This window comes from Seriola dumerili, unplaced genomic scaffold, assembly GCF_002260705.1.
Source record: "Seriola dumerili isolate Sdu_G_001 unplaced genomic scaffold, Sdu_1.0 BDQW01000153.1, whole genome shotgun sequence".
Taxonomy (NCBI): Eukaryota; Metazoa; Chordata; class Actinopteri; order Carangiformes; family Carangidae; genus Seriola; species Seriola dumerili.
In genome coordinates, this window is record NW_019174408.1 from 887,194 (window position 1) to 913,919 (window position 26,726).

The following is a 26,726-nucleotide window of genomic DNA, read 5'->3' on the forward strand; positions in this document are numbered from 1 at the left end:
AGTTATATAGGCTATTGATTATTGATCGCTGTATGTGGGTCCGCGCTGTAGCTGTAGGTGCACTCAGGTGAATGAGAGGCCTCCTGAGGTGCAGTCCAGCCCGCTGACCTGCAGGAATGATCTCGGTGTTACTGGCTGGTCCATGAGGGCGAGCAAGTTTCTATACAAGCCGCCTGGGAGGCTCCTCTCCCCGGCCGCAGCGCCAGGGCCAGCCCGGTGAGAGGAGTGGCGGCGGTGGGGGGGGGGTGGGATCATCTGCCCCTGATTGACACTATCACACATCACTCATGGTGTGTGTGTGTGTGTGTGGTGTGTGTGTGTGTGTGTGTGTGTGTTGTGTGATTCCAAGAAAAATCACCAAAAGTCCACTGAGCCCCCCCCCCCCCCCCCCGCCCCCTCTCTCTCTCTTAACGAGCACTGCACAGGCGCAGACCGCAGCTCGGTGCTGGAGGAGCTGAAAGGCACTAAGGCAGCCGAGCCCACCGACACTTCCCAGCGGACACCCGCCGCTGCTGCTGCCGCCGCTGCAGCCTCCAGAGTCCCGCTCAGGAGTCCCGCTTTAATAAATAAAAAAAAAAAAAAAAAAAAAAAAAAAAAAAAAAAAAGCACACGTGCAGGCGCGGTAGGAAGGAAGGGGGGGACACCCCGCTGTTCACGAGCCGGAGACAGAGCTGCGGTGCGCGGGGATGGATTTAAGCAGATGATAGCTGACTGCGTGAGGTACAGTAGAGAGACGCGGCTGCTGATTAGCTGCTCTGCTAATTGATTATCTGCTGATTATCTGCTTGTTTGTTTGTAAACAGCGCGGCCTGTGTCAGGCGCGTGAGGACAGGAAACGGTGTCATCCTCTGTGAGATTATTAGACCAGGACGGTCTGATGTGGAGGCTTTTATTGTGACAGGAGAGAGACGGTGAGGGGAGAGAGTGAAGGTTCAACACTGAGGCTGTCGCTCTATCTTTAATGTAGCTCACACTGCTTCTTTATTTATTTATCTTAATTATATAACATCATAATCAAACAGACTGATGCAGAAATATGTCTAATTTACAGATGTAATTTACATTTATTGTAATTTTTACTATTACAACCATTTATAATCATAGCATTGTATTATCCACGACTTTTTTTTAACGTATTAATTATAATTATTAAAACAAAAGGCATTACTTTTATTTTATGGCGTAAATATTGGCCTGTACAGCTGTAAGCATGCGCCAGAGTTAACGTGATGAAATTACAGCGAGAATATTTTAAATATGATTTTAAATTTGACCTTTTTCAATATGGAAAATAAGATTTTATCGTGTTCTTGTTTTAAGTCACTGGATATTAATATTTTTTTTAATAAGGAGCAGGATTATAAATCCACCTCTGACTGGTTGTAAAGTGACTGAGGGAGTTTCTGGAGCTGTGAACGTCGCATTTTATTTTGTAAAAAAAAAAGAAAAAGAAAAAAAGTCCGTTTGTTGTTGGATTAAACGCGAGGCCTCAGTTTTAATCTGTTTCATATATTTGATCTTTTTAATCAGATTTTCCTCGAGCTGAATTATTAATGTTTGAGGCTGCTGTGTGTTTGCAGTGAGGTGGAATTAAATGCTGTCAAATCAAGATGCTAGAAAGTGTATTTACGTGTTTATCATGCTGGTCATTTACTTCACTGTTTGATGCTGCAGATATAAAATGGCGGCAGATTGAAACGTGTGACCTGTAGCTGTGTCAGTGAAACGTCCATCTCTCAATAACAACACTCATGTTTTTTTTTTTCTTATCTTATTTTTTTTCGGTTTGCATTTTAAACCGTGTACACCACTTCCTGCAGGCCTCCTCAGAGGATTTGCATAATGTGATCAGTGCAGAGTTTGATGCATGCTGATGGTGGTCGACCATGTGACCTGCACCAGCAACATGGAAAATAACAAAGCAGCTTTTACACTAAATTTGTTGTCAAACATGTGATTGTTGTGTGTTTCCGAGTCTTTTCTCAAATTCATCTTTTGTATTTTTCCACTCTTTCCAGATGTGTATAGGAACATTACAAACACACGCATCACTTCTTCTTCTTTAAGTGCGTGGTAATGTTTTACAAGCAGATTAATTTAAAGCAAACAGTTGGAAGGGTACAAACATCAGGCACAAAACAGCCTCCCTCATCTAAACACAGCCACTCACACCCCTGACACGCTGATGCCAGGACTTTTGTTTTTATTTATTTACTTGGTTGTGGTGTTGACAGGCTTCAATGTGCCACAGCACACGCAGGAGAGTGTGTCCTGAATAGTTTTCAGATCGAATGTCCAGTGACGGGAACAGAAACAAGGTCCTGGCTCACGGTTAAACAGGGACCAGTGAAAGGTTCGCTCCGTCAGGCCTTATCTTTATTAGCTTTCACAGACGTCTCCATCAGTTTACACTGGACGCCGCCTCTCCACTTTCATGGCTAAGAGAGCGGCCACGCTTGTGTTTACAGGCCTCCGTCCCTCAGTGTCCAACCCTGAGGAGCGAACGCTGCTGAGGCTTCAGGAGCAGGGAGAGGAAGAGCAACAGGTTTTACACTGACAGGCGTTCAGGTAGTTTTATTTTTGTCTTGTTTCCTACTAAGATTGGTTGTTAAGATAATAGAGAACACTATAAAGTTTTAGTAGAGTGATGAGATCTTACAGTAGCTGGAACAGGATCTGAAAGACGGATTATAGCTGGAGTATGAAATATGTCTGTCTGAAGAGCTGCAGTGCTTTTAATTCATGCAATGAGCATTTTTAATAAAATAAATATGTTTGAAGCTGAAATAATTGAGTTGAGTAGCTCTGAGAGAACAGAGTGTGCACGAGGCAGAGCTGTGTTTTATAAAGCAGTGTGAAAGACAATCTGCAGCAGCTCTGTAGGTGTGAGAGACGAGGGGGGGGGGCACGACCGTCAACACAACGACAAGCATGAATTTATCCTCCACTGACTTTCACCTGGTTTTTTTTCGGTTGTTTTGTCTTTGGCTTTAAAAATCTGCTCCATCTCGTTTACAACTGCTTTTAATTCCTGTCGTGTTTTCATTGTTTAACTAAGATTTCTTCAGTTCAACAGCGAGTCCCAGATCTTCTTCTTCATTCTGTTGCATGTTGACTGCAGCTGTGTGTCTGTGTGCGACTCGCTGGACGAACTGTTTCACGTCTGTACGAGCCGCACGTGTTCACAGGAGACCTTTACTAGTTCATTAATATTAGGGCTGCACGATATGCAACAAAAATCATATTATTTTGGCTGATGTTGCGATTCTATTGGAATCACCGTTTTGTTGAATTTTATTTTCACAGAAAACAAATTCAAAATGATGCTGATGTGATTTTTGTTGATCTTGTACCAAACAATATATATATTGCGATTTCGATTATATTTTGATCAATTGCGGAGCTCTAATTAATATATTGGATTGTACGGAGAAGTTAAATTCACGGAGGATTTTGCGACTTCTTCACGGCTCCAATTTTTTAAGGAAAAAATTCATAGAAAAATGCTGCATTAGTGAGATGTTTGGCCCATTGCATCATGGGAAGCAATAGAGGTTTGTGGATAAGACCCCGAACGACTACATTATCTTTAAAGATACTAAAAATACTGAACCTAAACATTTTTTAAAATGGGAGATCATACTGTATTATTAATGATTTTGTATGGTTTTATTATTGATTATCCAAACAGCTTAAATCTGATTATTGATTTTGTTTATGTGGAATTTATTTTACTGTCCATACTGAATCTATAGTAAACAGTGTGAACTTCATGCTCAGTCGTTAGCTGAAGGTTCAGTTGAACCATTTTGTCATGTTTACATCCAATAATAAGCCTCTCACTTACACAGAGACTCGTGTTAACCTGACCCTCGTCCTGTGGCTCGACTCACCACCAGTTATTTTCCACGTCTGAGCGACTTTGACGCAGTTTCTCAACAAACAGCAGCAACTGATGACGACCACGTCAGTCCACACACCTGATCTGCTGCTCTCTGTCCTGTTGACCATATGGTGACAGAGCCAAGTTAAAAAATATGTATTGGATGGATTTTTATGTTGATGTTTGACAGCTTTATACCTGATTTGCATTAATAAGGCAAAGCTTTTACAGGCACCATGTACAGGGCTTTTTATACACTACAATTCAATACTAGATATTTACATTTACATTTAGAAGCCCATTGAAAATGTGGGAGATAATCGGCTGCAACATCAACCTTTTATCTTTAAATTATATTGACATTAAACAGAAGATATGGAGTATCTATCTGTAGCATGCACAGAATATAAAGTGGAATCATCAGCTGGTTTCATCATCACTGGGCAGGAGGAAAACATGTTCATATACGATGATAAAAATGACAATTATTTAAATTTAAGTGTTGTAAATAAAATATTATTGAGGGTAAATTTTAGATGTGTTTAAATACAGTGTCATGATGAGTTGGAGCTGCAGATCCAGAGAGTGAAGTGGGACTGGAAAGATTATTAAATGGTGTCAGTGATTAATTATTATAAAGTAAAAATAATATAAATAATTCTCACATGCAGGAAAACAAATGTAACTTTTAACAGTCGTCGTTATTACAGTTACATAATTAATAATTTTATCTAATTCTCATTAAAAATTCAAATAAATGTAGATTAATATTGAATTTATACTTAAACTACTCATACAAGGCTGTTCTACACACTTACAGTGGTGTACAGGCTTCATACTGTATGTCTACATCTGATGGCAGTGAGGCAACCAATGGTGCATTTCTATAGGATTCATAACGTATTATTTGCAGTGGCGAGACTGTGTTACATCTGAAAAGTGTCTGAGGAACAGTGGACGTCTCTCTGTGCTGTCACTGCCTCTCACTGATGCGTCTGACAGCTGAGTATTTGTCTAATCCTGCAGAGATGCTGCAGGAGAAGGCTTCAGCTGTGACGGATGAATGTATGAGCCGGGTCCAGACCGGCGTGGAGACAGATCTCCTTCCAGACCAGTCACGGATGGGCCTATCTGCAGCTTCCGCCATTCCCAGCTCCAGTGAGCCTGACCAGGTACAGTTCATACATGAGATCTGTGCACTGCTAAATTATGGAGGAATCACTCTCTATGTAGTTAGAACTTCATTAAATGGAGTGACCGCTGATTACGATTTTTAAATTACAAATAAATCGAATGGATTTTTTTAATGTGACACAAACAGCAGTGGCTCATTAGTGCGTTTACATGCAGATGTGTTTTTCTTGATACCTTATTTCTTAATTTGAGGAAATGGTTAAACGACGTTCGTTCTCCTCCTCAGAACATCGAGAACATCAAGGTCGTCCTTCATGAGAGGGAGCTGTGGAAGAAGTTCCACGAGGCCGGCACAGAGATGATCATTACTAAAGCAGGCAGGTGAGTAAAGCAGCATAACATCTGTCAGTAACACTACAATACAGACCGAAACATGGGAAATCAATCATTTTACTTTAAATGCTAAAACTTCACGTTTTACACGTGTATGTGCATCAATGGCAGGACATCTGACCTTATTAGAAATAACCTTATAATAATGAGTGGTGGGAGAAGTAGCCAGACCTTCTGCAGGAGTAAAAGTAAAACCACAACAGTGTAAAAAAAATTCATCTGTTACAAGTAAAAGACCTGTATCCAACATTTTACTTCACAAAAAGTACAAGAAATAAAATATGGAATCAAAAGTAAAAATACTTGTTATGCACATTGTCTATTATTATAGATTCTAGAGTATTATTGGATTTATTTACAGATAAGGATTATCAAAGCAGAGCTCATTCTGAGTATGAGAAGTAGGATCGGGTTTTTAGAAATTCAAAATGTAACTGCAGTCAGACAAGAGGATGACAGAAAACTAAAAGTAAAGTCATTTCAAATTCCACCTATGTAACTTACTCATTAGGTCATTCACGTCTCTTTTTAACTCTTTACTCGAGTTCAAAGTTGCTCTAAATAACATTAAAAAGAAAGTTTATTTATCTATTTATTTATCAATTAGTTGAACGTAAATGACAAAAACAGATATAAATGGGAATGAGGGGGTATGAGGTCCAGCAACATCATCCCTAAAACAACCCAGGGCAGAGTGTGCAGAGCAAAGCTAGGTACTGCTAACAAAATTTAAAAAAAATAAAGTTTATTAACCATAAAAATTATGATATTGTGGCTTGAATCAGTTTTCCCTCTATGAAAACAGTTCAGATTTATTTTTGCTGACATGAAAAAATTGGAAACTTTTGTCCCGTAACGCATTAAAAGCGGTTCATACTCCACGGGACAGAAATGTAAAGCGTGTGGAAAATTACAGTGAAAGTGATAAAAGGATTTCATTATGCAAAACGAGCATCATACCTCTCTGTGACCATCTGTTTAGACAGCTAATAGTAACATATAGCCGTTATAACTTTCAGGAAGAGACACGACGTTCCTGCAGCGTAATTGAAAACACAAATGACTGCTCGGCTTGTTGGATTTAATGTGACCTGAGGATTAGATAGTGAGGCCTTTGGACATTAACCAGAGAATGAGTACACTCTCAAACCGACCTCCGCCTCTCTTTCCTCATGGGATGTTTTTTTTTTCCAGTAAAAAATGTAAAAGGTCACCACATTTTTTCTTTAATGCTGCATAACTGTGAGGGATGGGCTTTCCCTTGTCCAGCTGATAAAGTGGGCTCTCAATCCTTAAAGCCCTTTGAAGGGCTGTGCAGTGGTGTAGCTGTGCAGCTGTGCTGGGAACCTGTCTGCCTTCACCTCCAGTCAGTCTGAGGCAGAGACGCTGCTGAAGGTCACAAACGCCGGCTTCATCCTTCACAGGCAGCAGCTCCGCAAACCACCTCACTATAAACCATATCAAACCAGACTGAATTATTCAAGTGTGTTATGAATAGTGCATGTGGAGCTACTCAGCTTGTTATCATGCCAGCAGATATTTGGTAATGTTGACATCTGTTATAGCAAAGAGCTCGTTGTAGTAGCCCAGTAAAACACTGTTTAATGCTGCATTAAATCTGAGCGTTTTGTAAGTGATCACAGCTTCCTCTGTACATCTTCATTCTTCAGTCAAATCAAACTCATTTCCACTGATTTTCCAATAATGTGTCAAATATTAATCACTGATCAGAAAATAAATAATAATCTAAACCAGGCTCAGGTTTTCTTCAAGCAGTCTAAAGTAATTACTGATAACTTCATTATTTAATTCTGTCAAATCTATTATAACAGTGACAGTTTTCTCCTGTAATTAGAGTAAAATGATAAATCATTAAACAGAAGCCAAATAAATTATTTATTTAATAGTATTATAAAAGATAAAAATGTACAGCCGTGCTGTGAGGCAGCCATTAGGCACAACGGTACTTTGAACTGAATGCTAATGCTAACTACATACCATAACCACGAGGACAATGAAAACATGTTGATATATAGCTGCTATGTTTAACAAACGTTAGCATGCTAACGGTTGCTAATGACAATGAAAACATGCTGTTGTATCATCGCTATAGTTTTTACCGAAAGTTAGCATGCTAACCTTTGCTAATGATAATGAAAACATGCTGATTTGTAACAGCTATAATGTTTACCGAAAGTTAGCATGCTAACCTTTGCTAATGATAATGAAAACATGCTGATTTGTAACAGCTATAATGTTTACCGAAAGTTAGCATGCTAACTTTTGCTAGTAAGCACTAAACGCAAAGTACAACTGAGGTTGATGGGAATGTCACTAGTTTTGTGATGTTGAACTGAATGCTAACGCTAGCACAACAACTTGCCCACGATGACAATGAGGACGTGCTGATATATAGCTGATATGTAACTGCTATAAAGCTAAGTGCGATTGCATTTAGCTTTAGTTCATCCGTGTCAGGTCCTGTGAGTGGCTCAGACGTTTGTCCGTTAACACCAGTACAGCAGAGCAGCCTCTGACAGCAGATGATGGATCAGTGTCAGGAAGTCTGTTAGTCCACAGTCTGTCTTCTTTATCAGAATATAACCAAAGCTTCAGTTACATGTATCCGCAGATGAGTGTTGGTGACATGTTTAAATGTTTTCTAACCCGCTGCTTCAGCACAATGATTTTACATCAGATGACTAGACACAGATTTACAAATAAGTGGTTTTGCTCTGTTGTTCCTGGACTTTTTATTTGTAATCCCTCATCATAGCTTGGCTCCATTTTTAAGTTTTATGCAGTTTAAGTGTTATTTTTGTTTCTTCTCAGATGGTTTCATGTGGAGGACTTTAGTTGCCTATAGAAGAAAATAAATCTGATGTTTTAGAAGGAAAACAAAAAAAACTCAGAAACCTAGTTGTCCACTTTCCTATCTCATCAATAATCTTGGAACCTTTCTAATGTATTTAACCTCTCAGGGGTCCAAACCCTGACTTAGGGGCCCAAAAGCACAGGGTTATGTTGTAAAAACGAGGACATGTTCCACAAGTTATAATGTACAGCTGTGGCTAACAATGTCAAGGTGTCACATTCAGTGTCCTTGCAGTTAGCCCCTGAACATGACCAATGGAAATGATGGATACAACTACAGTTAAGACCCAGACAACCAGGTAAAAACAACCAGGAAGTTAGAAAGTGATGCAGGTATATCTGCTCTCCTCCTGCAGTAGAAGACTGTGAGTGACTGTGCTGTTCTGTGTGGAACTGAAAGGTCAAAGGTCAGGAGGAAGTGTGAAAACGCAGTAGAGTGATGGCTGTGTGGATCTGCAGGGCTGCTGTGAGAGTGATGCGGTGAATGGACATTTCATATCCACGTCACATTGTTAAGTGTTATCAGTATTATTCTAAACATCACATGATGAACTGACTGTCAGTTAAAACTGCAGACAGTCAGAATTAACTGTGGTTCATGATGTTTTTAGACACGTGTGAGAGCAGCTCAGATCCTGTGGGACGTGTTTTTGAGAACTTTGAGTATTTTGGAAAAAACTGTTTAAAAACAGAAGAAAGAAAGTCCTTAAAAACAAAACAGACTTTCTTCTTGATGATAAATTAGGTGTCTCACACAGTAGACTAAAATAATTAGATATAGTTGAAATCTTTACGACCCAGTAAAATGTAGGTTTTGCAGTATTAAAAAGTTTGCATTTTAGTTTCATTTATGAAATAAAAAATGTGCAGAGGTTTGAACGATATAGCTAATGAACCAAATTAAAGATGATTCTACTTTAAAAATTAAGATCTTTGTAGCAGCATGTCACCAATCTAAAGCCAGAGCTGTGAAGCTGTCACTGTGTTTCCAAACTGTGGAGAAGGACTGACTGTGTGTTCTTAGGGCTGTGTGCTCCACATAATATGTTCATTTCCATGTATTAATTAAAACAAAATGGAATTAACGTGGCATTTAAAAATATATATATTATATACATATATAAATAAAGAAACTACATAAAAAAGAAAAGTTTTGTCACAGCTGACATTGGTGACAGTTCACACTTTACTGCTTGTAGGTTTTCTAGATGTGTAGTTGTCAGAAATAACAAATGTCAAAATCAAGTAAGACTGGTTGTTATTGAAAATGCAAAGTAATATGTTAAATTAATAAAAGCCTAATAACACTTACAATGAAACAGTGTTGGCACTTTTAAAATAAAGTTAAAACTCACGAAAACTGATGACCTCCTTCTTCAACATGTAGTAAAAAAATTAATAAAGTGTTTCCCTGATGTAAAAAGTAAAAGTCTGGGGTCCTCTGCTGTAACATGTGAAGGGGGGGCCAGTGCAGAGGTGGCAGGGGAGGAGATACAGATACAGAACCACCAGGCTGTCACCCAGGGGATCCCACATTTCCCCCAACACTATGAGAGGAGACCAGCTCGGTCCACTCCCATGCAGCACCTAGCTGAGGCTGGAGGACTTGTTATTGTGAGTGTCATTGTCCAGGCGTAATCCTCCCTCTTCAAAGCACCCAGCGCTGCTCTTCCCTCACTCTCTCCCTCTGTATACAGCCCGTCAAGAGCGCAGCGGCCGCTTGATAAGAGGAACCCGGCGCCCACAATAGGCCGAGTCTGCTAGGTTGTAGCGCTTCATCATCCCACCCCCCAAACCCCTCCACCCTCCCCCCTCCAACGCTCCTTTTGATCTCACTGTGGTACTGGAGATTCCCAGAGAGGGAATGGATCACTGCAGGGCCTAAACATGTGGGAATGTTAAGAGAAACAGCTGGCACAGAAACACACACACACACACACACACACACACACACTGACACTGATATCATACACACACTCTCCACCTTCCATTTCTCATGCTCCCCTTAAACTCACTCACTTAGTCACACCACCATATGCGTTTATGTATATGTACATGTATATATATATATTATATTTCTTTCTTGTTGAACTAAATTTAATCTAAATTTCTGACTCATCCAGCAGCTGAACTCGCTCCTGTCCTTCCTTCTAAAATAGAAATCAAACTCTGTTGCAGAGGTTCCCTCAGATGTTCAAATCACAGGAGCTGCAATGTCTCTGATAAAGGTAAAATGTGTATCAACATGGTTGTGCACTGTTAGCACCATAAGCGTTTTGCTGCTACAGAGACGCCCCCACCTACAAATCATATTCTCCAGACATAAAGGAACATGTCTGTTTGGTGCAATGCCAACAAAAATCACCTCATCATCATCATTTTTATATTTTTTTCAGTGAAAATAAAATGTGAAAATGATCATTCTAACTAAAATCACAATTACAACATCTGCCAAAATAATGATTTTTTTTTTTTTTTGCGTTCGGTGCAGCGCTACTTTCACTTTATGTCCAGTTCATCTGAAACCAGCTCCACGGGGTTCAGGTCTGGAGACTATGCTGGTCTTCATCATGTGAAGCCTCCGTCTGGTTCACTAGGTCATTATTTTGCTGTAGGATGAAGCTCCGACCAACTTGTCTGTCTTCTAGCAGTAGAAGTGGAATCTATTTTCATTTTGTTTTTTTGTACCTTGGGCAAACAAGGTATACAGAAATACTAGTGGGATTTTCACAAGAACAATACCAACATCCCTGAGGGTGTTTCCTGGATGCACCTGACTCATTACCTGCCCTGCTGCTAAGCTAACTAGGCTATCATCTGTTCTATTTGCAAACACCAACCAGAAGGGTGGATGATGCTAACAACAAAAACCATCTGAAACATACTGAGAGGAAACATCATGGACTTGACACTGTGCTTGTTTGCGGAGACCTTGTCGTCTTTGCCAGCACCTGTTGTGCAGTTAAATTCTGCATTAAATGCTACAGCTGTCTGTGCTGCTGCAGAGTAGACAACCTGTTTCCTGTTTATACCGCTCTGCGTATGCTCAGTGTACATGAGTGGTCACATATGTATGTTTTTTCAGGTGTTGTTACAACCCCCTGCCAGATTTTTAACCCGTATAGACAACAACCAACTGAGCCAGACCGTTGCAATGAAAAAAGGATTATTTATTTCCCCAAACAATAAGTCTGAATAACCATAATTAACAACACTACAACAGAAAAAAAAAAGAATTAAAGACTGACAGACCAGCCAAAGGAAACAAAAGGAGGGAAGCTGCCAGACCAACCCACAACGGGTCGTAGGATCTATTGTCTTCCCTCTAACCCTAAAACAAAGAACCCAACTTCAACCAAACAGAAATAAAACCACAAAAATAGGACTCCCGGATCCATCAATCAAAACAAAGAAACAGTGCAGAGCAGGGGCTGGCAGATGGAGGAGAGAGAGTCTAAACGGGGATCCACACTGACTTTATAGTTTCTCCCACCAATCAGCCCAGACCTGGTTCACCTGAGTAAAAGAGAAACAGGTAAATCGTGAAACATGTGGCTTATCACCAGCGGGTGGGGCGGAGGTGGGGAGGATGTAACAGGTGTGATTGTCTGGACGGAGATCTTATTTTTTATTTGTCTGTCGGAGAACATTACTGTCTAATATTTTCCCATGTATGTAAACAAATAGCCAACAATGGAAACCAAGTGCAATTTCAAATACCGGCACTTTATGGACTTCTGTACTGTACTGCTTAACACGTAACTCTCAATCAACAGCCTAAACAATAAATTCAAAGTTAAAATAAATAATACATTAACTTAAATCACAGCATTTTAAGCCTGCAGTTTCCGTCACGGCTGGTGCACGTAGCGCACGTAACGAAACACTACTCGAATAATGACGTGAACAACGAGCCACTCCTAGTTTGAACCATATAATATGAGCGTACTGTATGTGACTGTAGAACCAGGATAAGTCAGTATCTCTACAGGAGACTGCAGTGAATCTGTTGTGGTACAGACTCAGTTAAAGGGCGAGCAGCAGCAGAGCCATCCACCAGGTAGTTACAGTCATACTCTTCCAATGCGAGGGCCTCTTGTGTTGACACAGGCCTCCATCCACTGTGTCTCTGTGGTGTGAGTGGAGCAGAGGTCTGTTTTGGATGTTCCTCTGGGATTAACCCATCTCTCAGTGAGGATGATACCGGGACTGATCTCTCCTAATGATTGGATTTGAAGCCTAAGCGAGAGAGATTTAAATTACCTGCCCTCAATCCCCCCCCCCATATCTCTCTCTCTCTTATGTGAGAGAGTATTTACAGTAACATGATCAGATGGTGTCCAGCACTTTGAGCCTTTGAAGACAGGCATCTGAACCAAACAAGAAGTATGGAGATGTTAGGGTGGAGGGGGAGGGGGGCGGTTGATGCGACGCCACCGTTGTGCTCCATTGTTTGAACACGTTGCCATGGGCAACACCCACAGATACACTGCAGGCCCTTTTGACCGTGGGCTCTTGAGCAGCGACAAGACTAAACTGTTGTTCAATCCGGGGCGCCATTAAAAACCACTTAGGGCTTTATAAGGAGGCGCAGACTCACCCGAACCCTTTGTGAGATTTCCTTTAGTGCAGATGGGATGAAAGAGCAGAGGTCAGTTTTACAGCCTCCGCTGCTGTATTGGCATATTCTGTCTTTTTAGTCTCGGCATTTAGAAGATGAAAGATAAGCGCGTGTTCCCGCTCTTTTTATGGGTTTGGTTTTGTACCACAAGTATGAGAGGATTTCAGTCCTCTCCCAGGTTAATGTCTGCAGGGAGACAAATCATTGCCAGGCCAGAAATGTAAAGATTTTGACAGCAAGGACAACATCAAGAAGAGCTTTGGCAGCTGGGTCCTGGTTCTGTAATGTGCTTAGGGAGGTTATCAGGTAAAGGGTATTTCAAGTTTCAGAGAAGCCAGATTCTCACCCTACTCGTGTCTCAGTCCCTTGATCTCTACGGGACCTCGGTCATCCCGCTCCCTTAAGAGCATCAGTAAGAGCTAATCGGATCTCCGTCTGCACTATCCGTGACAATGCTACACGTATCCAAACAACTTTAACAGCCCGCAGGATCCCATCTTAAGAAGATACAAGCAGATGTCTGTTACACGCTAAAAAATGTTGGGTTATTATAATAGAATTTTAATGCTTGGTTTGAACTAGCATTAAGTTAAATATAGTGTCCCAGCACAATGGGTCGCTGATGATGCAGTCTGCCATTTTTATGCAGTTTAGGCTAAAAAGGAAAGTCTAGTATGAGAAACATGAATTTGAAATTAATGTTATACATTTTTATGTATATTGTGTGTATATATTTTATGTATGTACAATTTTATACATTTGGAACATGAAGTTATACATGGCTAATTTGATATTTTTTGGTTTTAGCAATAAAAAAATGGCTGAATCATTTCATAAGAGTTTTAAATTTAATTTTAACATTAATAGCAGAAGTTGACTGAAAAAAAGGAATTTACCCCAGAATTTGGGTTGGTTTTTTATCCCATATTTTGGTAGCTTTAATTCAACAACATAGTCGTTTCTATCAGTTTTTGGGTAAGAGAACATAACCCAAATACCCAAAATAACAATTTGGGTTATTTAACCCAGCTGTTTTAAGAGTAGTAGTAGAAATACAAGCTTAGATCAAATCTTTATTAAAATGTTTCCATCCGCACTAACCACCGTTCGAGAATAAGAACTTATGTACATGAGGCTAATTAATCTAAAAGTCAGTGATAATCATGTGACTCTGTGTTAACATGAAGTGAGTTGTGTGAACAGCTTCTCTGTTCGATCCTTTAACAGGAGGATGTTTCCCAGCTACAAGGTCAAAGTGACCGGGATGAACCCCAAAACCAAGTACATCCTGCTGATCGACATCGTCCCAGCTGATGACCACCGCTACAAGTTCTGTGATAACAAGTGGTGAGTTTGTCTGAGGGTTTGAGAGACTTTTCAATGTATTTCTATTCATCACATCAGCAGCAGCTTTTGGGATATGAACCCTTTTTGTCCTGTTGCTCTAAAGTAATTACTGATAACTTTATTTTTTAATTCTGTCAAATCTGTTTTTGTCCTGTAATCACGTAATGATAAATCATTAAACACAAGCCAAACTATTTAACCCTCTGGGGTCCATTTTGATGATTTTTTTAATGCATTAATTTCTGTCTTTGTGTAGCACCTTTTAAAATGTCCATGGTTTGTCAGTCTGACAAATTATAAACCGCTAGGAAACCAAGATGTGTAAAATATATCACAAGGATTTTATTTTTGTGCCTTTTTCACTAAAATTATAAATCATGGAAAATATTAATAATTTAGACTCTGTGTGATCGTGTGTGAAAGTCACACATCAGCATTTCCAACTGATTTCCTCCGCTTGTCTCTACATGACATATAAAGTTATGTAACTGTAATTAAAACAGTGGCCACAGATGGACTCCAGAGGGTTTTTAAGAGACTTAATTATCTATTTAATAGTATCACAGACCAATAAAGAGGAGGATTACTGCCTGAACAAAGAAGAAAAGTGTGTGTGGTAACAAAGATTATAGCATCTTTAAAACTGTGATAAAACATCCTGTAACAAAACAAACACTGGCTCAGTTCGGCTGCTACAGCCTGGTGGCTAATGTTAGCATTGTTAGCAAACAGTGAATATATATTGTTGTGTAGCTGTGAGGATTCATTACAGTATGTCACAGTCAACACAAGAGCAGAGGTGAACCAGGAGACATGTTTAAGATCCCACTCACTCTCCGGGTGTCTAATGATAAAGTCACTAAAGAAACTGATTTAAGAGAGTCTTGGGAAACAAAGGTATGTTTAATGTGTCATTGTCACTTGACAAGAAGGTTGTAATTGAATAAATACGTTTTTACATCCAAAATATTCACCTTCTACATCTGTTAATGGAAACTACAATAAGGTTGACATAAGGGCATGATTGTGTTTATGGCAAAAGAAACATGGTGTAGGTTTAGTCAGGGTTGGGTAACTACAACACCTGGCAGAGGATGGAGGGAAAGTTACAGTTAGTAACCAGGTGAACATTAATGTCAGGTTTGTGACAGGTAGAAACCTCTGGTAACGCCACCATCCTGACCCTGACACCCTGTAAATAACAGACACACTATTTCCTGTTTCCACTAAACTAAAATCAGAGTAAAAAAATAGAAAACCTTATCAAAAAAAAATGATAAACAAAAATGTCTTCTGTTATTTTGTGCGACTTCCTTGTTGAAAAGTGAATATGAATACAGAACGTGAACGCGTCTGGATTAACCAACCAGGTTCACTGTGTGTCAGCTTGTTGGGAAAATTACATTTATGTTAGGTTGTTTACACTTCAAGTAAGATGTGGCACTAGAGGAGTCATTGTTTCAGTTTATATTGTGTGCAATAGGGACCTGACTGCAGTGGGCCCCCAACAGGTAAATCCCTGAGTCGTAGTTTGTAAACCCCACAGGTCACCAGATAGTCTGAGCGTGACACCGATGTTCTGCTCCTGTCTCCTCTCCATGAGACAGAGGGATGGAGTGTCACATGCTGCTTCAGTCACGTCTCTACTGGGTAAATAATATCGTTTTAAAAAAGATGCACTATAACCATAATTCCCTCTGTTAGCCAAAGATGCACAGGATTTAATTTAATCCCAAAAGAAAGAAAGAAATCATCCTGTGAGGATACAACACACAAAATCATAGTATTTGTTTGAACTCAATTTTAATTTTACTCTTATATAGAGTCAAAGAGAAAAAACGGTTGGATTACATTGGACTGGTTCTGCAGCTGAACCTGTATTTGGAGGTGAAGACACTGCGGTACGACAGAAGAGCTCAAACCACTTTCTATTCATGGCTGGGTCAAAAAAATAAAAGAGTTCTGCCAGGAAAAGCTGAGAAGTTCTCAGAGTCTGCAGCAGAGAGGAGATTTTACAGCCACTTGTTTCTGGTCTTGTGGCGTGGCCTGCAGTCGCTGGGTTCTGGTGTTCCTCAGCAACACCTTGGAGAAGTGTAATTAGTAAGGATGTTTTAGCAGAGGCCACGCCTCCCAGTCTGAGGGATTTAATACTGCGAGGGCTTGAGAGCAGTGGCGCTCTAATCCTGTAAAGGAGACCCTGAAACACTGAATGCCACTGGCTCTTTAAAGCAGCTACATATAAACATAAATCCACATGATTTCCTTATTCCTTCCTCCCTCTCGGTTTGCTGCACGTCTCTCTCTCTGTTTTCAGGATGGTGGCGGGGAAGGCCGAGCCAGCCATGCCAGGCAGACTCTATGTGCACCCAGACTCTCCCGCCACAGGAGCTCACTGGATGAGGCAACTCATATCGTTTCAGAAACTCAAGCTAACAAACAATCACCTGGACCCTTTTGGGCATGTGAGTACCTACACAGACCCTGGACTTCCTGTTCTGTCGTCATTCCAATAAACATTTTACTAGTCAGTGTACTTCGCGGCTAACAAAGGTTAATTTTGAAATGAGAAAACCAAAATCGAGAAACAGCTTGTTTCTCAATTACAATTTAGGGAAAGAAAAAGAAGAAAAACTACCGGTTTCCAGTTTTTTGTTTTCATGATAAAAAAACTAAAACTGACAAAACTATATTACCGCAACACGCTGTATTTATTCTGAGTTCTTCATCAAAACCCACATATTCCTGCAAAGACATTTTTTTAAGGTCCGCCTCCAAATCATGATTCAAAATCACTGCAAATAATGTGCCTGACTTCCTGGTATGCGACATACATAAGCGGCATACTATTTACAACTTCCGGGTCACACCAAAAAACATAAACGCATAACTGAGAAAGATGATTTCACAAAGTTATTTCAATTCCTGATTTCCATTTATACTCAACGACAAACATATAACGGTTGGTTTTGTCATTTTCTGTTTTTTAATATCAAAAATAAAAAAAAAAACAGGAAATGGGTCGTAATCGGGAAAGGAGCTGATTCCTGATTTTGGTTTTCTTATTTCAAAACTAAAATTCACTGGCTGCCAAGTACACAGAATGAATATGAAAATCAATCACCTGTCTGACTCAAGCTCGTCTCAGTGGACCTGTTGAGACAGTGCTGACAACTGTTGTCATGTTAAAGACTTAAGCCGTTAAATCAGTGAATAAAATGTGAACCAATTGGAATGATTGATTATTACAATCAGAATACTTTATTGATCCCCAGGGGGAAATGAGGTTACAATACAGTTGCTCCCTCAAAAGCAGAAATGTAACAGCAAAGAATAGAGAATAGGAAGTATGATTATAAAGGTAAAAACATAAAATATAAACATAAAATATAAAAATATGTCCTTACATTATAAAAAATAGAAATATGTAAAGAAATATACAAGGATATGTGTCACTACTATTGATAGGTGATTACAATACGTTAGAATATACAACATGAATATAAATGGAACAATTTATGGAGCAATTGCACAGTTTAAAAATGCACTTGTCTGAAACAACAGTACAATAATTGCACTTGGTACTGAACAGAGAAAAGAGGTATAGAAGTTTTGCGCTTGTTATATCTCTCCAATACATCTGGTGAAATTTGAGAGAAATGTCTTAATTTCTGTGTGAAGTGTTGAGTAATGGCTAAAAAGTGTTTTCTGAGGTCACCGTAACTTTGACCTTTGACCTTTCAACACTAATATCTAATCAGTTTGTCCTTCAGTCCAGGTGAACATTTATGCCAAATATGAAGAAGTTCAATTTCAATCAGAAGTTCAGTCAAGGTGTTTTGAGATATCGTGTCCACGAGAATGGGACGGACAGTCGGACAGAAAACCCAAAAACAAAATGGCTCCTGCTCTGACTGGTGCGGAGGAATAAAAAAAATTAATCAAAGTGTGCAAATCATGAGTGAATTGGTGAAGATCTAACTTATATTATAAAGTTTAAAGTTCATAAACCAGTCTTAATCAATACATAATACATACATAATCAAGTTTCTACAGGTGAAATCTCTTTTGTATTGCAGAGTAAAGAAATTATTTTAACTTTTCCTCCAACACTAAAATAAGTACATATCTCTAAAACACACAGATAATGTTAATGATAAATATAAATATATAAATAAGGGAAACATCATAAAGCTGATTTTCCACAGGCAGATTTCAGCAAGAAGGAGGGAAGAAAGTGAAGGACTGCATGGTAGAGAATGGAGGGAAAAGAGAGAGAGAGGAGGCAGAGGGAGGTGAAGAGTGTGACTGTGGCAGCGCTCCCCAGGGGAACTCTGGGATAACTTGTCTGAAGCCATCCCATCAATGGGCGGGCTCATTAGGTTCATAACCTCTCAGATCAGTGGCGGGGCCTGCTGTCAGCTTGAGTTGAGTGCCTGGCCAGTGATAAGGGCTCGTAATGAGAACAGAGCGAGTTAGAGGCCAAGCAGAGCCCAGATGACGCCCAGACCAGGAGGTGTGTGCAGGGGCAGAGCTTCTCAAAGGAGGGTGAAGGGACTCCCATTCAGCACTAATTATGTTCATCACAGACTACGTATAAATGACTAATTTAACCACAGTTCTCACTCTGCTTCTTTGCCATGTAGGTAGAGTTCATTACAGGTGAATTTTCCCAGATTTAAAACTGCTGTTATGATGTCTTTTTATATGCAGGTATGTGGGTTAATGAGTCTGTTCAGGGGTTGACATCATGTAAATGGGTTAGACTCTAGAATCAGTCTCAAACAACTGTTCCTCTCTGTGTTGCATCAATCATATGTTCACAATCAGCAATACAAACTATCTGCTGTTTACTGATGGAAAACAGATGTTAGTAACCTGGAATAGACTTTCTACTGTTAGCCAAGATGCTCTGAGCTGCATTGTTTCACACACAAGAGTCACTGGTATTGATCATTAACAAGGGCTGCACAATTAATCAAAATATAATGGAAAGTTGCAATAATCTCACTATAAGACTGCACCAAAACCTCATGGGAGAAAACTCCAGTAGCCAAACGTACACTTAAACCAAAATGCAAATATAGAGACAAAATGACCAGAAAAATACTCTCCCCCCAAAAGAAAAAACACTTTACTCGTGTATGATAGACATATCAAAGCACCAATTGCCTACATACTAATTGGCAAACCCCCATTGCCACAGGAGATGGCACGAACCAAACCAGGTCAAATTAGCACAAAGTCTAAGTTTCATCTTACCAAACTACTTTATCCCCTCGATTTGTCACAGTCCGGCTCAAGCCTGGAAAAAGGAGGGAAGATCACACACGAGTGATGACTAACAATAAGTTTATTTGCAAAACTAAAAAGCTAATCAATCTAAAGACAAACAGCTCAGCTCAGTATCTGAAAGAATGGCATCCATAATCGAATAATATAATTGAAATAGCAAAAAGACCGAGTGCAACATCCAAATCGCAGGAGCAGCAATTTTTTGATAAAAGTAAAATGTGTCTCAACATTGTTGTGCATTGTTAGCACCATAGGCGTTGTGGTGCTACAAATCATATTCTCCAGATGTAAAGGAATGTGATTGTTTGGCATTTTTTATTTTTTTCAGTATAAATGAAATACAATATCTTCCAAAATAATTAAAATATAATTTTCTTTGCTTATCATGCAGCCCTAACAGGAAGTAAGGGTGAGGAGGTGAGGGTGGGTGTGTAGCACATTTGACTTTCATGCAGGAGATTGGAATTAGCATCTTACAGTCAACCAGTCTTAACCTAACCATAACTAAGAGTCTTACTTACCTTAACCACAGCTATTCTCCATAACTACAACCACTCCATGACTTTAACCATACAGCACAGAGAGGACTGGGAATAATCTGTAATACTGACTGGTCTGCTCATTATGTGCTATGGTAATAAAATAATACTTATCGTCCTTTCAAGACGTACACATCAGTCAGAGCAAATAATCCTGTCTGAATGTTCTTATATCGAGGCAGATGAAAGCAGATGCCTTCTTTAGGTCGTCGGTGATCTGAGGAAGGCTTCCCTGATCACTGCGCTAAGACAGTCACCCAGGAGTCTCCAGTATCACCCTCAGACAGCAGCCAGACAGCAGAGCACACAAAGGTCAACACAGAGCCCGTGGTGAACCGACCAATGGCTTATCTCTGTCTCCAGCTCTGCCTCAGCAACAGGAGCACGTGAGCGCGGGGCCGTTCAACCTGAGCCTAGCTCCCCGTGCCCTCCTCAACCTTTGCCTCTCGTTGGGAGCCCCCTGGAGGAGGAGGCTCCTCAAGAGAGTGTCTGGCAAATGAGGAGGGGAGCCGAGGTGCAGGGCTTGACGTTTATCGACCCTGACAGAGCTGGACTAGTGATGACCCCGCCGTACTGTTGCTAACGCTTCACTGGGCACAGCGCTGGGCTGCGGTGAGCGGACTGATGGTAGCGAGCCGACCTGCAGCCACCCAAACAACCGAAACACTGAGCGCGCTCAACACATGCTACCTGCTACACTGATACACAACTCATCAAGTGAGGCGGAGATGAAAGATGAGGAGAAACACTTCACTGAGCTAATTGATACTAACGAGTTTGCACTTGAAAGGCTCAATGTCAACATGGATTTCAGCAGAGAATGGATGGTGACAGGCTGACAGCATTACAACAGATCATTCACCTTATCAAGCAACTACTTGTTTAACAATAATATCCCAAAAAAAGAGGCATAAACACACTCATTAAACGCTCATTACACATTTTATGATGTGATTTAGTCTCAGACTGGTTCAGAGTTCAGAGTGTGGTTCACTGGAAATTTAGCTGTCTATAAAATTCCCACAATACACTATAAAAAGACTGAGCATGAGGGAGTTATATACAGTTTATGGCATTTCTGAGTTATGGTTCTACAACACACACAGTTGAATTAGTTTAGGGTAAAAGTAGCAGTGTTTACTACAATTATCCTAAAATATGGTCACTTTAATGTAAAGAGCAGAACCTGTATTTATAAAACGTCTAAGAAAAACACTTAAAGTCTATAAAGTGTCAACTTTGGAGTAAACAAGTTTTTGGTTGATTGTGAGCAATAACACACATTTATCCAGCTACTTAGCCCCAATTACACTGAAGTGTAATATTAGCCTTTAAGAGCAACTCTCAGATGATCACATGATTGATCATATGTGAGCTCAAAGGAGTAACTTCTTCAAGAGATATGGATTGACCCTACATCTGCCATTGTAGATCCTTTTATCATTAAAATTATACATATTTATAATTGTTTTAAAAAGTTGAATAGATGAAAAACAGTATAATACTTGTTTAATGGAAAAATAGGGATGAAATAATTGTAAAGTGGCTGAAATAAAAACAGAATTCTGCTGTTTGTCAGAGACAGACTTAAACAGTGACCCTGCCAGGTTTATTCTTGTTGCTTGCAGCCATGATAAATTCCAAAAAGAAGGTGATGTGACATTCTCTCAAATGTTCAAATACAAATACTCCACTAAATCTATTCTAATCTTAATTACACTGCATCAGCTAATGTATTATTGTTATTCTGATCAGATGGTGAACAGATGTGCTCGGCTCTGTCTCTGTACTGCAGCTGTCTAGGATCTACTGTTAACCAATGTAAGAGGCTTCTGGAGCTCTTTTAAATTCAAGAGCATTTTTAAGTCAAGCTTGATAAATAGTTTTTATTCGTTGTGAGAAGGAGTGAAAGTGAAGGAAGCAGCCATGCCAGAGGAGCTGGAATTGTTTTCACCTTGTGAGTCCGTGGTCTCTAGTTACTTTTACCTTTCAGTTAAATCCAGAATTTTACTATTAAAATACTACTACTACATCAAAACTGTTTGGATGGAGGTTAAACAGGTTGATGGGCATCGTTTTGCACACATTTTGTTTCATTTTCTGTTAGTACAAATGGAAAACAAAACTAAATTAATTTCATGTACATTAACTGCAAAAACACCGTGAAACTACTGTGAAGTAGGAGAAACTTGGATGTAGTTAAGGTCAGTTGTGAAGAGTCAACAGACCTCCCACCGCACCAGAGACACAGCTGCAACTAATAGAAGTAATTATGGGTATATGTAGGTGTTCCAGTTATCCAGCATTGACAAGAATGTGGTCTATTGTCACTGCTTGCTCATTAGCTAACTATGGGCAATGGGTAAGATTAACTTTTATCCACTATTAGTTTTACTAGCAGCAGCTGTGTTTTCCATTGAGTAGCTCCTCTGAGAAAAGGAGAAAGTGTTGTTATAGTGCAGCTCAGTTTTCATGACTTCTTACACGACACAGCCCGTTACCTCTTGGAGGTTTGTCGTTCATGTGACATCGTCATCATGACACTGGAAGATCCACTGATTCAACACATGTAAAAGTAAAGTCACTGATATTTTTAGCTGGTGTTACCTCAACACTGTCACCACGCCTCCATCCTTTCTCATACTGACTTCACTCATTATCACGAGGTGCTTTTAAATGACATCCCAGGTCATTAACTCATATCAGAGGCTCAATGTTCATTGCAGATAACTGTTATAATCTTTCAAATGTGGATACAAGGATCAAAATTGGTATGTTTATTCCTTTTGAGGCTATTCATTTGAAAAATCCCCTTTAAATCTCAAAAGGCCGCCATTTTCCTAGATGTCCGCCATTTCCAGCATAGGAAACCCCACAAAGTTTTACCCAATGGACAGATTTCAATGATTTTGTGATTGAATCCTATGTTTTTTACTATAAAGATGTCAAACCCACAGTTCTTAATGTCAATTAAATATAATTTTAAATAATTAAAATCCATATGATTGTTCTATTTCAGCAGGACTTTTACTTTGTGAAAATGTATCACAATCAGAATACTTTATTGATCCCAGGGGGAAATGACGTTAGCTTACTGTTGCTCCCTCAGAAAAGAAAATAGGATAATAAGTAGACTACAAAGGTAAAGATAAAATATAATCATAAAATATAAAAAAACATGTACTTATACTATAATATATAAATAAGACAAGGCTTTGAGTTTAAAATGAAGGTGCCAGAATTGCACAGTTCGCATAATTTAATTAAGTATAAATAAATAAATTGCTGACTGGGGGTGAGATAAGTCTAAGGGCCAGTCTATCGTAATGTATGTGGGTAAACTGTAAAAGTTTCATTTTCAATGTGCTAAATTTCACTTTCTACGTTGTTAAAATATATGATTTGACACCTGGATCATTCATATGGGAAATTGTGGGAGATTTTATTGTAAAAATAAAAAAGAAAGACATTTCCTTGCCAGAAATGTCAGCCATCTTGGAACTGGTGTTTGTTTACCCGATGAACCCCACCACAGTGGCTGAGTGTTGCTGCTACAGTAAGTCTGAACTGAAATGTGTCTCCTCTCTCCTCCACAGATCATCCTGAACTCTATGCACAAGTACCAGCCCAGACTACACATAGTGAAAGCCGACGAGAACAATGCCTTTGGATCCAAGAACACCGCCTACTGCACTCACGTATTTCATGAGACGGCCTTCATCTCCGTCACCTCTTATCAAAACCACAAGGTACGGCAGCAATCAGCAACACATGAAGTTAATGCAAAATTCATAGTTTTAAAAATAGAAAAGTACCTTGTTACACTTGTTGTTGGCGTTTAAAAGGTATTCAGTCTTTCTAGGTGCAGATTGATGAAACTGAAATGAAGTAAAGAGGGTAAGAGTTCCCCACCCTAAGGTTGCAAACAGCCAGTGTCCCTTTAGTTTAGTTAATTTGTGCATTGTTCATTTCAACCAGTCATTAAAAACATACTACATAAAGCAATACAACATCAAATAAATAAAAAGCATGTAGAGTAGAGAAGAAAAAATATCTATAATAACAATAATTTATAATAATATTAAAGCAAGACAGAAGTTTGAACACTTTAAATGTGTTAGACACAAAAAATTCTATTAGATAAAAGTTGACTTCAAAGTTGTGCTAATTGCTATGCTATGGTTTTGGTTTGTATTATTGAGAATGAGAGCTTTAATGAAATGTTATTTTCTATAGATCACTCAGCTGAAAATAGAAAACAACCCATTTGCCAAAGGATTCCGAGGCAGTGAAGAAGGAGATCTGCGTGTTTCAAGACTACAGGGGTAGGTTTACACCAAACCGGACCCAGGAGAGTAGAACTGATATCTACATAGTGCAGCAGATGAGTTTGTATATGAAGGTTATTGTGCATTTTTTGACTAAACCATGAAACTCTCTCCAGTGTTGCTGTAAGCCAGGAAGAAACCTGGAGTTATGAGTGTGGTCCAGACCAAACTAGGATGTTAGCCTCTGATTAGAATGATCGCTAATGTGCTAGCTAGTCATGTAATTCCATAGAACACACAACAGAAGAAGCTATAGCTACCTTAACACTTGGAAACGGTGGGGTCTGGAGTCCCCCTGGCAAAATTGATGCTCTAGGCAAAATCATGTTACATCGCCATAGCAGCAAATAAGCATCTTAATTAGAACCAATATTGCAATTTTGGCAAAGATATACATGATTATAAAGGAGGAATGGGCCAAAAACTGGAAAAATGCAATGACCTATCAAGGTTAACAGAGGTCATATTCAAATTGCCTCCACGTCTGAAATGAGTATGTAGATTATATGCTGAAACTCTGCAGCTCTGCAGAAGTTATGTCTTGATATAACAATCTACGTTGTCTCCTTGAAAAACGAGACAAACTGATTCTGTTTCTTTTCTGATGATACTACTGACTTTATAGGAAAGAATATCCAGTGATTTCAAAGAACATGGTCCGCCAGAGGCTCCTCTCCTCTCACAACCACCTCGCAGGGAAGCTTGGGGCAGGAGTTCTAACAGGGCACCCTCAAGTCCTGTCCTCCTATCAGTACGAGACCGGGGTTCCTTTGTCCAACTCAGACCCCCAAGATCCCATCTCAAACCACTTCCCTCAGAGCAGAGACCCCAGCCTTCTGTACCACTGCTTCAAACACAGAGGTATGTTCTCAGCCGTCGTTCAGTCCAATAACGGTTCCTCTACTTTAAAGCCACTGCAGTTAACTCTGTCACATTGCAGATAACGCCCGACACTTGGAGCTGGGATGTAAGCGGCCATACCTGGAGACCTCATCTGCAGGCTCAGAGGAGCATTACTTCCGCTCAGCTCCTTCTTATGAGTCGTCCCTACTGTCTCACCCATACTGCACAGAGGCCATCACCTCCAGAGAGGCCTGTATGTATGGTAGCATGGAGACAGAGTCTGGATCCGGGGCAGGGGACGCAGACGACCTGGCCAACTCCCCATCCATAAATTGTAATATGTGGGCTACGATGCAGCCGTACCCTCGCTACAGCGTGGAGGGCGTCCCATACCAGCCCTTCACCGCTCATTTCACCAACGCTGCCGCGGTCACACCTGTGGTCCCACACCCCACGTCCTCCATGGTCTCGAGGTCACAGGCCGACTTGGGTGTCTACAACTCTGCGTCAGTCCAGCGCGGCCTTCCCGTCATAGCTCCATCCTCCTCCTCTTCATCGTGTTCTCCAGCTGGATCCAGAGATAGGTCAGGCCATCCATCTCTGTACCACAAGAAGCCCGGGTCGCCGCTCCGGCCTCACAGAGATTTCTCAGCCTATCCCACACAAGGTGCTATATCCATCCGGGATCCGTCCTATCAGTACCAAGTGGGGCTGAGCAGCGCTGGGACTCACTGGACTGACAGCTAATGGAGAAACCAGATTGGTCCAATGTACAAGTCTGAAACGAATCAAGGTTTCTGCTCCACTGCAGGCTGCCAACGGTAACGAACTACAGTCATAATCAAGGCCAAATTGCACTGTGTCTGGTGAACAGTGAGCTCCTCCTGTATGTGTAGAATATATACTAAAAGCCTGTGATCAGATACAGTACCGTGGTTTGTCAGAGGGAGCATTCAGCTTGTAACAGGACCTTTCCCAAAAGTGTTAGGTCGCTAACCTGTAGCAACAACGAGGATAAACCTTTTAACATAAAATGAAAAAGAGATAAGGGAAAATCAGATGCTGTTCTTTCTCCAGAGGGTCATACTTTACATTTTAGATACATGACAGGCTTCCAAAGAAAACAGACTTATCTCTTTGTACAGAGCTACAGCTACATAGAACAAGTTCAAAGCATGAGGCTGGTACATTCTGTATTTTTCTTGTCAACAAATCCCATGAAAAGACCAGAACAACAATCTTTCAGTCCATCTTTCAACACTTTGTGACAGTGGTTCCTACTGTAGATGAAATAAATACTGTACATACAGTCGTTCCATTCAAAAGAGAAAAAGATTCACTCTGTTCCTCAAACAGCTGGGAACTGTAGTTCATAGTAGGGCTGCTCGATTATGGCAAAAACCATAATCACGATTATTTTTGATCAATATTGAAATCACGATTACTCATTGACTTTTGGAAGACCACGCATT

At 40.0% G+C, this 26,726-nt stretch overlaps 1 protein-coding gene across 1 annotated transcript; it reads left to right on the forward strand.

Annotated features, from left to right (window-relative positions):
- The first annotated feature begins 669 nt into the window (after nt 1-669).
- tbx4 (T-box 4) lies at nt 670-26,001 on the forward strand. The gene is made up of 9 exons (XM_022751359.1): nt 670-720; nt 4,910-5,055; nt 5,304-5,398; nt 14,133-14,252; nt 16,567-16,714; nt 23,680-23,832; nt 24,320-24,408; nt 25,037-25,272; nt 25,352-26,001. The coding sequence occupies exons 2-9, from the start codon at nt 4,912-4,914 to the stop codon at nt 25,999-26,001; spliced, it is 1,635 nt and encodes a 544-aa protein (XP_022607080.1). The 5' UTR covers nt 670-720; nt 4,910-4,911.
- The last annotated feature ends 725 nt before the right edge of the window (nt 26,002-26,726 follow it).